The sequence below is a fragment of the Salvelinus alpinus genome, chromosome 20, assembly GCF_045679555.1.
Source record: "Salvelinus alpinus chromosome 20, SLU_Salpinus.1, whole genome shotgun sequence".
Taxonomy (NCBI): domain Eukaryota; kingdom Metazoa; phylum Chordata; class Actinopteri; order Salmoniformes; family Salmonidae; genus Salvelinus; species Salvelinus alpinus.
In genome coordinates, this window is record NC_092105.1 from 36,364,062 (window position 1) to 36,379,039 (window position 14,978).

Here is a 14,978-nt window from a genome sequence, read left to right on the forward strand (position 1 = left end):
AGAGGGTAGTTCTCGAAGAATAGACAGATCACTTAAGTGTGTAGAACATATCCTTTTGATACAAAATCTAATATTATTGTGTCTTTCACACTTAAACTGGCAATATAAAATACAGATGTATTTGGAAATGTGGTGAATTAGGGTAGGTGGGTTGAAGTTAGTAGCTTGAAGGGGACATTCTGATGCAATGACTGGAAGAGACTATAACATACATGTACAATATAACAACGTAAGCCACAGTTGATAGAATACTTTTTTTTATTGCAAAATGAATGCAATACTTTGTCACATTTGTAAATCCCTTTCGAACAAACACCATTAAAAGATTTTGAACAAAGCATAATAACCACCTTTTACTGCGTGTAATTTCAGGCACACTTTTCTAAATGTAAAACATTTCTGCTAGAGAAGCAGGAAAGGAAATTGCTACAGCTGTTATGTATTCAGAAAGATGTACTGAAAACTATAAGTACAAAAGATACTTTGATGTTGGTGCTAAATTATGTAACTGTTACATTACTAATTGACTGACAATGCATATCACATTTAAAATTAAAATACTTTACAAAAATGTAAAATCTTTTCCCACTGTAAAACCATCAAAAACAACGTGGGCCACTCAGCTTTTACCATATGTTTTGAAATAAAGAGCATAAAAATGACATTTTAAACCACATTCAATAAATAACTCATTCAAAAACAATATTAGAATATATTTTGTTTCAATAAGGAGGGCAAAACATTTATTCCATTAAACACAATCACTCAAGATCACTACAATGGACAACAAGTTTGAAATGGAAGACATAAATAAACATTTACTTTGTCCATGGACTACTGGGTGGGCTCTCTTCATATACCCCCAATTTTAGGATTAAGAGTGCAATATAATTATAAACAAAATGCATATAATGTTGATGACATAGCTAGGTTACCAAGTGTTAAAACGAGTATTACATTTTAGGATGCCGGATTGTTCTGTTAGGATTGAACACAGATGACTTGATATTGTATGTTAAATAATAAAAATTAGACAAACATGTACATTTGTCAGTTTTACAATTTCAGATTTTCACAAGACTGATCAAATCAGAAGACGACTGATCAAATCAGAAGACGACTGATCAAATCAGAAGACGACTGATCAAATCAGAAGGTGCCCCTCCTGAGTCAGGGTATTAAGTACAGAAAATGAAGTTCACTCTTTTAAAATGAACATTTTACAATTTCTTCAGGCCGTGGGTATATACTCAGTGTTGACACAAGTAAGAAAAAAAGAACACTATATGCACATACTGACATACTGAGTGTTCAAAATTGTACACTTCATAAATAAACACAAATATATAAATGTATACTTATAAACCACTGATGGAATATTTATCCATATATAGGCTGTTCATTTGTTTTAAGAGAAAAATATATAATACTCTAAGGCTTTTCAGAGCGTACAACTCTCATTAGTATTATTGCTAAGTAACCAATGTATATCTACAAATAAATATGTGATTCATAAATAAATTATAAAGTATAAAAGCAAAAAACAATGAGAATTAACAAAATGAAGGCCACTAATTCAATAGAATATTACAAAGATAAATAATAGAAACTTAAAGTCCTAACTTGTGATACGGCATAGCTTTGGCAGCTGGGGATTGTAGCATTGGATATAAGGCTCGGATCAAAGTTCACTCATACTTTCTTGGGTCGTTTAAAATGGTTTTGCAGAGCAAAGGAAACCAATGAGTATACTACTGATCTCTTCTGGCCTGTAAATGTGCAGTCCTTACTATTAAGGCATTTTGACCCTTGAAATGACACATTCAAGGGTAAAACACAGAGAAATGCTCAATTACATGATTTGATAGAGAAAATAAACAGCTTAATACTTTTTGCACCATTTAAATATGAACATAATTGTAGATTAAACACTAGTGGCAGAACCGTATATTACAACTGTTGCTATTGAATACTTCATTTCAGAATGCATGTACTGTATACCACAGAAATTAGTCTATACTTTACAATAACTCTTTTTTTTTTTTTAAATGAACAAACACATACTGTCAAAGTCATTTTGCAGATATAACACAGGAAATCTGTTTATCAAAAATATTCAGAGAAAATACATTTTACTTTGGGAGTACAAATAATGTAACTTAGAGGCATATTTCAGACTCCTTCCCTTGATGGCTTTTTCTTTTCTTGGATAACATGGATAAAACAAGAACAAAGAAAAGGGAAACGTAAGACAAAGAGAAAGTATTTGCATGTCCTATGTTCAGATAAAGGATATACTGTGGGTCTATCTTCAAGTCTTCCAATTTCCTTTTCTTGGGACTCACATTGTATGCCTTCCCAGCAGGACAAGATCATCCTTACTGGCTGCATGCAAATGACAATATAGTGTCTGTTGAAGTTAAACATTATAATCCTTCAGCTGTTCAATGCTTAACAGCATGTTTCAATAGATCTGTAGAAGAAATTCCTTTATGCTGCTTTTCTTTTGAAAAATGAAATTTCTGGCCTCACCGTTTTGTGAAAAATAAAAACATTGGAGAACCAGATATAGTTTTGTATTGATATGTACATAAGAAATTAGCATTAAGTCAACTCATCAATGATAAAACTGAACACTATATACAATTAACCACTGAAAATAATGTTGTACTGTTTTCCTTTGTCTATGTGCATAATCTAAAATGCATCAGAAATATTTGGACCAACTATTTCCTTATATGTAGAATCTCATTTTCCATAAGGACAAGCTAGCTGTGGATATATCACAGCTATTATTTTGCAGCTAGGTTCCTCCATCCTTTCTTGTATTTTCTTCACTGTCAGTGTCTTGGTGGTGGTCAAGGTGGGAGGGTTGACTGATTGTAGCACTAATCCAGTTGGACTAAGTACCAAGCTGATGCAAAAGAGAAGACAATGGTCACTACTATTGCACACACTGGCTAGCGATTCCACATCGGCTACACAAGACCCATTGGCTAGATGGACCGCTACCCAGCAGGACACCAAAGGGTCCACACATTTACTGTCATCTGGAGATCTTCCTCCTCTTGGGTTTAGTGGTCTTGACTTGTCTGTCTCTCTGTGATATCTGGTGCACCAAAGAAATGGGGGGGGGGGGTTGGAACACCATCTTTAGATAGACTGTAGACATAATGAGAGGCTCACACACATTTGGGCACCCAAAGGTAATCTCTAAAGAGGTGTGTACAGTACACACAATAACCAAATCGGAATACTCACATTGCCTGTCATCTTATCCAGCTCACACATAGCCTCCTGTATAGCAGCCTCTAGGTGGTTATTCCATTTTCGACCACTGTAAGAAAGAGAACATATTTGTATTACTTTATCCTCATCCTTAATCTGATAAAAACAATGTGCAGGGACAGAATAAAGAATAATAGCATATTAATCTAGGGTAATTTACTTTCTAGTTATCTTGTTTGCTTTATGTAGTGTGTCCAGATCCTCTGTTAGTGTCCTCTGGATCTTCTCTGACTCTACCTGAAGGCAAGTAGAAACAACATTACCAAACACCGGGGGAATGAAACCAAAACATTACCAAAGGATCACCTGTTGGTAGTGCATGGCGCTTGTAACACCAGGGTAGTGGGTTTGATTCCAGGGACCACCCATACGTAAAATGTATGCACGAATGACTAATCTAAAATGGCATATTACACAGCCAAGTGAAACCAAAAGCACATTACCCTGTCCACAGAAAATAAGTTCTAAATGAGTTTGCAGAATGTCTCAGGTCAAAGCAACCAATAACTTTATTTCACATTTCATAATTATAATGACTCAACTTCAATAAAGCATTATTATCTAATGACTAACTTGCAAGTTACTTTAACGCCAGGTAAGACAAAGAGCATTCAATCATTTTCTAATAAAAAAATAAAGTCAGCATCTTGTCCTATCCTTCCAAACTGCTTTTAATTGTATTTACTGAACACAATGGGTCAGATTCATTAAAATAGCTGTCCACACAGGCTTGTAAAAGGGATGGATATGGCAAATTCATCCACTATTGCATATTATCTGCACAGTCAAACTAGGCATGAAACCAAACTGAAATATCACCTAGCCCAAATGTTAGCCTAAATAATATGGGTAAATCCAGGAAAAATTTAATAAAGTACATTCCCCCAAGGATTCCCACATTGAAGTTCCTGAACAGTAGCTCTTGAGAGAAAAAAGAACAAAACACAGTAGGCAGTGAATAAAATCAAGCAATGGATATCGACAGACAGGTGAAAATGGTGGTAGAATGACCTCTGGGAAGGTGTCAAACCCATTATGCTGTTTTACCCTGATGTTAATTCCTTGGCGTCTCAAAGGCTTTTGACAGTGTCGCAGGGCAGAATTGGGGTGTTTTTTAATGCAGAACACCGTGGGAAATCTTCCCTCCCTCTCATGCTCTTCGTGAGGAATATATCATCTTTCAGGGACTTGCCATGCCTGGTGCCTACACATTTTAAAACTCCCCTCTTATACAAAGCATTATTTTGCCATAAAAAAAACTGCAACGGTAATGTGTACAGTAGTACTAGCAGCAAAAGTTTAATGTAAAATTGTGTTGAAACTGAGGCTGGAATTGTGGCAGAGACCTCCACTTCTTTATCTGATGTAGTCATGTGACCAATCATAATTGATGACACAAAACACTGAGTACACAACAAGCTCACCTTTCCCTGCATGTCATTCACCATCCCAGGGGAGTACATGTGCCCCTCGCTCCCAATCTTGCCTGGCCATGGAGGGAAGCCTTTGCCCTGGCCCCAGAGTAGATCTCCCGGGTAGTGGGCCGGAGTTCTGGGCTTGTGGTGGAGCGGGAGCCCCTCACTGGAGGAGGGAGAGTCCCCAGGCCTCAGGTCTTCCTCGCCGCTCAGGCTCCCGTTCAGGTGCCCATTGTAATGCCCATTGTAGTGGTTCCCATTGAGTTGGCCGTTCAGATGTTCGTTGTAGTGGCTGTAATCCTTGGTAAAAAGGCCCTCTGGTGGGACAGAGGAAGAACCAGGGGACAGGCCGGGGTGTCTGGAATGTTGTCTTCCCGAGGTGAGGACCCTACCGTTGCCGTTCATATGGGCATACAAGTGACTGGGGAAGTGCAGTGTTGTTTGATCCTGAGGGCCTAAGTGCACCTGGGCCTGACTTTTGGGCCTCTCTGGGTAGGTGCCGTTTCTGCTCTGGGCTAAGGAAAGCGGTTGGAGGAGCTTGTCATTACGCCACAGACCAGCCTGCTCCTGGCCCTCCGCCTGCCCATCCCATTGTCTTCTCTGGGCTCCGTGTCGCGGCGAGTGGAATCTGGCAGGAGCTTCCATAGCAACAGGGGAGAAGCTGTTGTTCCTGTCAGGTGTCTTCTTGCGTGGCCGACCCACCTTGGGTTGGTGTCGGGGCTCTGGCACTGGCTCCTGATATGAGCGAAGGGGGCCATGAATGACAGAGTTAGCCGCATGGGAGAGGTCGACAGGCTCGCCGAAAACAGAAGCAGCGAAGGTACCGCTAGCACCTGTTGATGTGATGACATTAAACGTGCTCTTGCTGGCCGTGCCCATCGCTGCCCTGTGGATGGTATCAATAACTTCTCCCCCACCACCTGAAAGGTCCTGGGCAGCCTGGTATTCTTGATGACCCTCCTGGAGACAAGGGGCACCGGGTTGGGACATGGACATCATCCCCGGTCGACTCATCATAGTTCTGTTTGGCAGTGGAATCGTCTCAGGCAAATCCACCTGTAACAAAAAGAGAGGGAGAGGTTCAAACATGTTGAAAGTAGCAAGGTTTCCATCCAATTTGCGACATATTTTCATGCAAGGGATGTTTCCATCAAACACACTTTTTGCGGATAAAAGCTGTGCGTGATGACATAGTGCACATGGAAAAAAACTTTTGCTGTTAAATTCCCATGCACCAGAAGAAAAATACAAGTTAGATGGGTTTCCATCGCATTTTCATCTGTGCTGATGGTTTTGTCAACAAAACTGTTACGTTATATAGCAAAATGTGCGAGGTGTTGGCACATGCGCTTGTAGCCAACACCTCGCAGATACTGTGGGTAGGCTAACTACATTATGAGATTATTATGGATAAGAGCAATATTATTTGTATTTGTCAAACGGCAGCCAAGCATCGATCATCATGTCACCAGAACATGATCCTCGATATTTATTGGAAAGGAACATCAAGCTCATCATCTTGCACATTCACCACCCTGTGAAGTTAATTATAATTAATTTAATCTGTAGCCTAAACTGCATGGTTTCCCAAGTCGTAGTGGGAGGACCACACAACATATCATTGTGTGACTCCAAGTTTACTTCGATATAATGGTTATTATATCAATATTTGCGCAAGACATTTCCACTGCCATTTCACGCATTATATATATTTTTCTGAAATGTCCCACCATGTCGAACAAACAAATTGTCTGTCGGCATTTTTTAAATTGTACTGGCATTTCATGTTTCCGTCAGCCCAATTGTTACTTTTTTCATGCGTCATTCAAGAAATGTTGAATGGAAATCAACAATAAACATCCCTAAACTACCAAACAAACATCCAAATACACAGAAAGTCACCACAATTATTTTGGGGCTTGAACTGGAAAAAAACTGAATGTCTGACCTGGAAGCTCTGAAGGAGGCTGTTCATGGGGTTGGAGGAGGCATCATCAGGGCGAGGGGCATCAGGGTGGGAGCCTTGGCACTGGAATCTGTGCTGCAGCTGGCCCTGTATGGAGTGCTTACCCGGACCCTGGGACAGACCCTGATGTTGGCCCTGAACAAGTGGTTGCTGTCTCTGTTGTTGCAGTGTATGGGCCTGGCTGTTCCTGATGAGAGACTGAAGACTCTCCTCTCGGGCCTGCCTCAGCTCACAGCTCAGAGAACTACTGACCTCACCTGCACAAAGAGAAAGAGAAAGAGAGAGAGAGAAAGGAGAGAGAGAGAGAGAAAGGAGAGAGCGAGAAGAGGCGTGAGAAAGGTGCGAGAATGAAGAGTGAAGTGAGGGAGCGGAAGTAGAGGAAGATCTGATTATGAGGACAACATCACTCCAAGCTAATTGAGTTTTTTCAAAGATAAGCAAACCAAAGGGACAGTAAGAGAGAATAGTGTGGAAGTAACAAACACAAAAAGTTGAGCCAAAAGTTTACTCCCATTTACTTCCCCTGATTTGTGAGGACTTGATTGAACAAATAAGACAGTAAAATGAAACAGACAAGATAAGTGAGAAAATAAAGAAGACTATGTTGTTGAAATGTAAACCAAAGTGGTCAACTGTGGTTCAGTTGGGCTTCCCTGACTACAGACTGAAACTTCTTGCCAATTATAGGTATTTCAGACAAAATATAGCTCCTGACTCTTAAATCAAGACAAATCTATGAGTATATAAATCTTGGATGTACACTTCTAGAAGCCCAGCCATAGATGGATATCCATACATTACCTCAACATCGTCAGCAAGGGATTTGGTGTAGAACAGGAGAAGTAGCCAATAGTAGCAGTGAGTGACAAAATTAGGATTCTAATGCTTTTGAAATAAAGGTTCATTTTACAAAAACGGTTGACAAACCTCAACAAAGTAGCCAGTAGCCACCATGATCCGCTAACTGACGGTTTCGGAGGACATTTCCTGAATCCACAGAGCTTGGACACGAAGTGAATGTGATCATTTGTGTGGAGCTCCTGTATCGAAACAGAAATGCATCCCATGTTTATGGATGAGTGGCTCTCACTGCAAGGGTAAGCGCTCCCTACTTTCTGGTAGCTCACTAGTGACTTTTTTGACATTACTGTGAAAGTGCATAAAATACAAGATCCACCTAATGTAATTAGCCTACACTAAAGGTTCAGCTGTCTAGATACATTCGACTCCCGATAAGTGCACATATCAAAAGGAAATGCAAGCTCCATTCAAGTGGAGTGGAGCTCACGAGTCCCAATTCAAATATATTATTTCCCTTTTCTTGTGCTACTGCCGGCTATCTGCAATCCCAACAATCCCAAGCCATTGCGTACATCAGAAGTCAACTAAACATCATATAATCAAACTAGAGCTAAGAGAATGTATCTAGACTAAATGCCACTACATGTAGTGATTCATTTAGCTACCCTTGCCACCGATGCTGAAAGAAATCCCAGGGGAAATACTGACTAGCCGTTGCATATTACTTATCACCCAAAAATAAAATGACAGAGACAATAAGTATACAGTTCATATGAGGAAATCAGTCAATTGAAATAAATTCACTAGGCCCCAATCTATGGATTTCACGGCTGGGAATACAGATATGCATCTGTTGGTTACAGATAACTTAAAAAATAAATAAAATGGGCCTCAGGATCTCGTCACGGTATTTCTGTGCATTCAAAAATTGCCATCGATAAAATCCAAATTGTGTTCATTGTCCGTAGCTTATTCCTGTCCATACCATAACCTCACCGCCACCATGGGGCACTCTGTCAGCGTTGTGAACATCAGCAAACCGCTCATCCACACAACGCCATACACGTCGTCTGCGGTTGTGAGGCTGGTTGGATGTACTGCAAAATTCTCTAAAATGACACTGGAGTCACCTTATGGTAGAGAAATAAACATTAAATTATCAGGCAACAGCTCTGGTGGACATTCCTGCAGTCAGCATGCCAATTACACACTCCCTCAAAACTTGCCACATCTGTGTAATGATCATGCTGTTTAATCAGCTTGTTGATATGCCACATCTGTCAGGTGGATGGATTATCTTGGCAAAGGAGAAATGCTCACTAACAGGGATGTAAACAAATTTGTGCACAACATTTGAGAGAAATAAGCTTTTTGTGCATATGGACATTTTCTGGGATCTTTTATTTCAGCTCCTGAAACATGGGATAAAACTTTATATGTTGCGTTTATACTTTTGTTCTGTGTATTTTAATCTGGTGGCAGAGTTTATATCCCACTCATCCTCCCAACCACCTAAAACCATTAAGGGCAAACCATCCCAGCAATTAAATCAATATTACACAAGAGGGCACTTTTCCCAGTGTAATCCAACCCCTTTTCAACAATATTGTTTTTACTAAAACATTAAAGCTGCATAATACACCTTTTTTTCCTAGAGCAAGTCTACATCTTTTACATCGAGCTAATAAGTTTTGTGCTTGAACTTTGTTGTTGTTGTTGTTGTTGTTAGGTCTGATAAATGTGAACTTGCTCATTAGTTAGCTAGCTAGCAGACGTTAGCTTGCTAAATGAGCCAGGCAGTCACACACACTTCATATGAAACAAATGGGGTGGTAAGTGCAGCACATTGCACACAACACTAAATGCTTTACCAAGCTAGCTATCTAGCAATCTAGCAATATTAATAAATACTGTAATTCACTCACCATTACCGCATACTACCAATGTCAGTTCGCTTGCTAGCTAAACTAAAGTTAGCTAAACGATTAGCATCACCATTTGGAAATTAGCACAAAATAGCTAGCTAGCTAACGTAAACTCACCCCATTCCATACAAATGTGCGCAACCGCGACATTCAAACGAGGCTGCAAAGAAAACTAATGGGACTGTAGCGACTGTGTTGACTTCAAAATCTGGGGTGTGAACTACGTTTCTATTCAAGCGCTGATCGACATGGTAATGGCTCTATAGTATTGGAGAAAAGTAGAAGAAAACTGACCCTCCATTACATCGTGACGTGTCATGCCGTAACGTACAGTTTAAAAACAAGAAATGGACAGTGACGGGGATAAGGGGGGATACCAAGTCATTTTTTGCGTCATCACTGTAAGCGATCATGACTCTCAAAGCCGCTGTTTACTTCTGAAGATCACTTTAGCACCGCCCTAAAATCCCGGGAAAAAATTAGACACAAACCTTCAAATAGGTATGTAATGACACATTATATAAACTCTTTATAGTGTTTTATTTACATTTTAGAGGCGATAAGGTGATAAGTTGGACAGATCGAGTGAAAAAAAAATACGTTTTCCCACACATCTCCTCTCCTTCTCACTACCATGCATTAGTTTCGCTTCCCCACCCGCCATTTTTTAAAAGACCCGACGGAGCTCATTGCCTTCTTGAATTATGCACAAATGGGCAGCTTGGAGGTCATGTCATTAATTTTGTTGGAAAGGGGAGAAATTGTGCTTTGCAACGGTACTGATATTACAGTTGATCTGGAAGCATTACGTTTATGGGGCGCTAAAATAAGGTCAATTGTACGGACCAAGGCGATATACAAAAGTGAGTGAGTTTACGTACTGCGCGGACTCTCGGCAGCTAACAGGCAGTTGCTTTATTCAAAAATGAATCCCTTGCTATTTAATGATGTTGCTAACTACACTGGTTATCTAGTTGTGCCCATCTGGCTAGTATCAACAAGGGTTTAATACAAATTCTAGCTAGCTAGCAACATTAGCACAACTTTCTTATTAGCTAACATTCGCTATCTACAGCACACACAAGCCAAACATCGCTTAACTTGTTATAGATAGGGGGCAGCATTTTCACATTTGGATGAAAAGCGTGCCCAGAGTAAACTGCCTGCTACTCAGTCCCAGTTGCTAATATATGCATATTATTAGTAGATTTGGATAGAAAACACTCAGAAGTTTCTAAAACTGTTTGAATGATGTCTGAGTATAACAGAACTCATATGGCAGGCAAAACCTGAGAAAAAAATCCAACCAGGAAGTGGGAAATCTGAGGTTGGTCGTTTTTCAACTCATTCCCTATTGAAGATACAGTGGGATATGGGTCATGTTGCACTTCCTAAGGCTTCCACTAGATGTCAACAGTCTTTAGAACCTTGTTTGATGCTTCTACTGTGAAGTGGGGCCGAATGATAGGGGAATGAGTCAGAGGTCTGCCAGAATGCCTTGAGCTCGTGACACTCGTTCACGTGAGAGCGAGCTCTGTTCCATTGGTTTTCTGAAGACAAAGGAATTCTCCGGTTGGAACATTATTGAAGATTTATGTTAAAAACATCCTAAAGATTGATTCTATACATCGTTTGACATGTTTCTATGGACTGTAATATGACTTTTCGTCTGAACTTTTGCCTGGACCTGCCCGCGCGTCGTGAGTTTAGATTGTGTACTGAACGCGCGAACAACAAGGAGGAATTTGGACATAAATGGACTTTATGAAACAAATCAAACATTTATTATGGAACTGGGATTCCTGGGAGTGCATTCTGACGAAGATCATCGAAGGTAAGTGAATATTTAGAATGCTATTTCTGACTTATGTTGACTCCAACATGGCGGATATCTTCTTGGGTTGTGTTGGTCTCTGAGCGTGATTATTGCATGGTTTGCTTTTTCCGTAAAGTTTTTTTGAAATCTGACACAGCGGTTGCATTAAGGAGAAGTATATCTTTAAATCTGTGAATAACACTTGTATCTTTTATCAATGTTTATTATGAGTATTTCTGTAATTTGACGTGGCTCTGTGCAAATTCACGGGATGTTTTGGATGCAAAGCCAAATGTAAACTGAGGTTTTTAGATATAAATATGAACTTGATCGAACAAAACATACATGTATTGTGTAACATGTTGTCCCGGGAGTGTCATCTGATGAAGAATATCAAAGGTTAGTGATTCATTTTATCAATATTTCTGCTTTTTGTGACTCCTCTCTTTGGTTGGAAAATCGCTGTATGCTTTCTGTGACTAGTTGCTGACCTAACATAATGATATGTTCTGCTTTCGCCGAAAAAAGCTTTTTTGAAATCGGACAAGCCTTTTAACGAGGCTTATCCAGGGGTGACAACACACCAGTATCCTTGGTGTGTCTGATGCTTTAAGTTAAATCATTGTTTGAGAATATGACTAAGTTCAGCTGAAAATGGGTTAAATAAATTAGAACAAGAACAAAAAAGCAGGAAAAATAAGGTCTGATGTGAGAAACAAGTAGAAAAACATATCTGAACATTTTTGTCTGCCTGTTTGTAAAACATTTTTGCCTTTAAAGAGGTCTTGCACGCTGGCTTTAAATAGCTCACTTTCATTTGGCTGTGCAGCAGAAAATGTTTTGCTGTCAGCACTTTGATAAAAGATACTTAAAGAGCGCAAGTGACAAAGACGGCAACAACATGAGACTGAATTTAATGACAAGGATAAATAGTTCTATGCAAAAAGATGGCCATATTCATAAGGTAGTAGCCTAATTCACAATGTTTTTTTTTGCCCCAAACATCTAGATGGATCATTGTAATAAAGTAGGCTATATCCAATTATTTTCAATAGACAAAAACTACCAATGTTCGCCACAAAGGGGCACAACACACATTGCAGCCCTTGCTTTATCACACAAATGTATATAAATAGAGACTATTGACATAAAACATAATATAAATCTATGATTTTGCTACACCTAGGATAAGAAGACAATAGTCAACAAAATCAAGGAGAAACAGCTGCTTACCTGACTCAGAGAGGGCTTGGACCCCGCCATTGGACATCATGGGAGGCAATCCTGCCCTGCCTCTGATTTGGGGGTTGCCTTGCGCCTGGGATGGTTTCTGATAAAGTCCAAACTGCTGCTGTTGGTGAGGGTTTGGGTTTCCCTGCATCGACCCCATGGCTGCATGTTGTCCACCATTGTAACCCAACACCTCAAAGTTTCCAGTTAAGGCGGGGTCCTGCATTTGGTTTATTGGCCTGTTGAACTGCTCCATGTTTAGATCCTGGCCTGAAATCTGACCTTCACTGTTCATGTTCTGGAAGCCACGGATCTTCGCTCTGCCCTGGATATGATGCCCCTGCAAGCTCTGCTGCAAAGTCGACATCTGAGGCAAAGCTTCCTCCAAGAAGGGAGATTTGCCAGATCTGGGCGGGCTTTGGCCCACGTGGCTTGGCCCATTGTGGGCACTTTGGTGGCTCATGGACTGGAGTAGCTGGGCCATGGAGGTGTTTGGGGGCAAACAACCCTGCTGCAACATTCTCCTCAATGTCTCTGGAAAGCTAGATGAACTAGATCCAGAGCCACCCATCGGATGCTTGAGCACGTCGAAAGCCCTGTCATTGTTGATGCCACCACTGCTGCCATCACTGGACAGTTTGCGCTTGCGATTTGCCTCTCTCTGCTGAACCATACCCATGAGTTTGTCTCTTAGTGCTGCTCTTCCGCTTTGAAATTCGCTCGCCAACGGCCCAGGATTAGGTAGATATCTCTGGTTTAAAGTGCTGTGTCCATCTAGGTTCCGACCTCTGCCTCCACCAACTAGCCCTGGGTGTCCCAAACTGCTGCCACTGCGAGCCTCTGCGTTTGCATCCAATGTGCTGTCGGTATGTTTGTTTTGATTTACTAGCTGTGCTTTCGCTGCTGCTGAAAGTAGACTACTTGCTGGGAAGGAAGCAGGATTCTGCTGATCTAACATCTGGTTAAGGGGCATACCTACCGAGTGATTCTTTTGAAGGATACTATCAGATCCGGGAGCTGGACGGTACATGGAGTTGGGATGCCTGCTTAGACCAATGTTCATCCCCCCTGGCAGTTGGTTGGGGGTATCGTTCAAGTGATGGAGTTTGTCCATCTTATATGCAGAACTTCGTGGCATTGCAGGTCGAGGGGACCCCGATGAGGCCTGAGAAGACCGGGGAAGTGGCTTTGAAACCCCACAAGGAACCTGGAGCCCCGTGGGGTGAGCGAAGCTACCATGTTCAGAAGAACTGGATAAGCAACGTGAGCGGTGGGGTGACTCCACCTTGGCGAGGACAGGCCCAGCCATATGTGCTGAGGACATGATAGGTGAGGATGAGGCGGATGACAGGGTAGGGGGGTGCTGGACCCTATGGCCATGCCCAACAGGTCCAGACTTCCCAGTTGGCAAGGGCAGGTTGCTGGGCAAAGGGACACTGGCAGGGGGGATGTTTACATTCATTGGTGGTACCTGAGATTGGGCATTGTGTTGGAGGCCAGATATGTTTGGCACTAAGGGACCCTGGCTAGGAGCATTGCTTGGAATTGGGTCCAGGATACCAAGAGGGTCCTTCTCAGAGGTCACCTGCTTTTTTTGCAGGATGCAGGGAGGGAGCTGAGACAGGGAAAAGTGCGACTGTGGGTGGCATGCAGGCTGGGGATTGTGTTGAAAGTCGTGGGGGAAGCTGCAGGAGGGCTTCTGCATATTGAGGCTTTTGGCATTGACGGCAGGGGAATTTGGTACATTAGTCCTTCCTGACATGGCACACGAGGGCTGGGAGGCCGAAGGCGAGCCGTGGTGCAGGATACTGGGTGGTGAGAGACGGGTAAAACGATCACCGTTCATATGGACAGAGCCTGGGCTGCAAGCTCCATGAAAACCAAGCATATTGGGGTCAGGACTCCCCAGAGGTTCAGTCCTTGGGGAGGGAACCCTATCACCATAATGCTGTGAGCAACATGAGGTGGAGGAGGAGGGGCTGAGCAGGACACGGTGGCGGCTGTGATAGGGTGACCGTTGTTGGCTACTGTGTTCGCTGCCCCCCAGCCTTGTCCTGCTGTACCCCAAGTACAGATCCCTCTGAGGGGGAGAACCCAGTTCATGGTTATAGTACTGTTGACCAGAAACTGACATTCCTGTCTTGTTGGGATTCCTGCCATCAAGAGCCACAGAGTTGGGTGGACCATTGTGCATATTGTTCCTTATTGCTTGATGACTCAAAGGACCCATAGCTGCAGCGCCTGCAAAGCAAAGTAAACTTGTATCAATCTTTGAAATTACTTTTATCGTCTCAGATGAGATAATTATATGTAATTAATTCAGCATCGTCAATTCAGACCTTACAGAAAATCCCAAAACAAATAAACCAAAAACAGTTCTGAATTGACAACAGAAACCCGATCTTTAGAACAAACATAAAACAGCAGCTAAGCAGACAGTTGAATCCAAATGATATGTGTATGCATGTTCTTCAGACAGCGTCACATTTTCGCTTCTTTTTTATAACATGCTGATAGAGCAGCAATTCACTGCAGTC

The 14,978-nt window shown here is 41.6% G+C and overlaps 1 protein-coding gene across 5 annotated transcripts in view; it reads right to left on the minus strand.

The window, feature by feature from the left end:
• Positions 1-240: 240 nt before the first annotated feature.
• Positions 241-14,978, minus strand: part of LOC139546769 (methyl-CpG-binding domain protein 5-like) — a 52,798-nt gene continuing 38,060 nt past the window's right edge. For 2 of the 5 annotated variants that reach the window (XM_071355533.1, XM_071355532.1), the window contains exons 5-10: positions 12,445-14,682; positions 6,652-6,926; positions 4,713-5,759; positions 3,449-3,525; positions 3,262-3,337; positions 241-3,109 (exon numbers count right to left, since the gene is read on the minus strand). In XM_071355533.1, coding sequence (XP_071211634.1) covers positions 3,047-3,109; positions 3,262-3,337; positions 3,449-3,525; positions 4,713-5,759; positions 6,652-6,926; positions 12,445-14,682 — 3,776 coding nt within the window. In that variant the 3' untranslated portion in view covers positions 241-3,046. Of the gene's footprint in view, positions 3,110-3,261; positions 3,338-3,448; positions 3,526-4,712; positions 5,760-6,651; positions 6,927-12,444; positions 14,683-14,978 lie in introns of those variants that run through there. The other 3 variants (XM_071355534.1, XM_071355535.1, XM_071355536.1) reach the window with 3 other exon arrangements.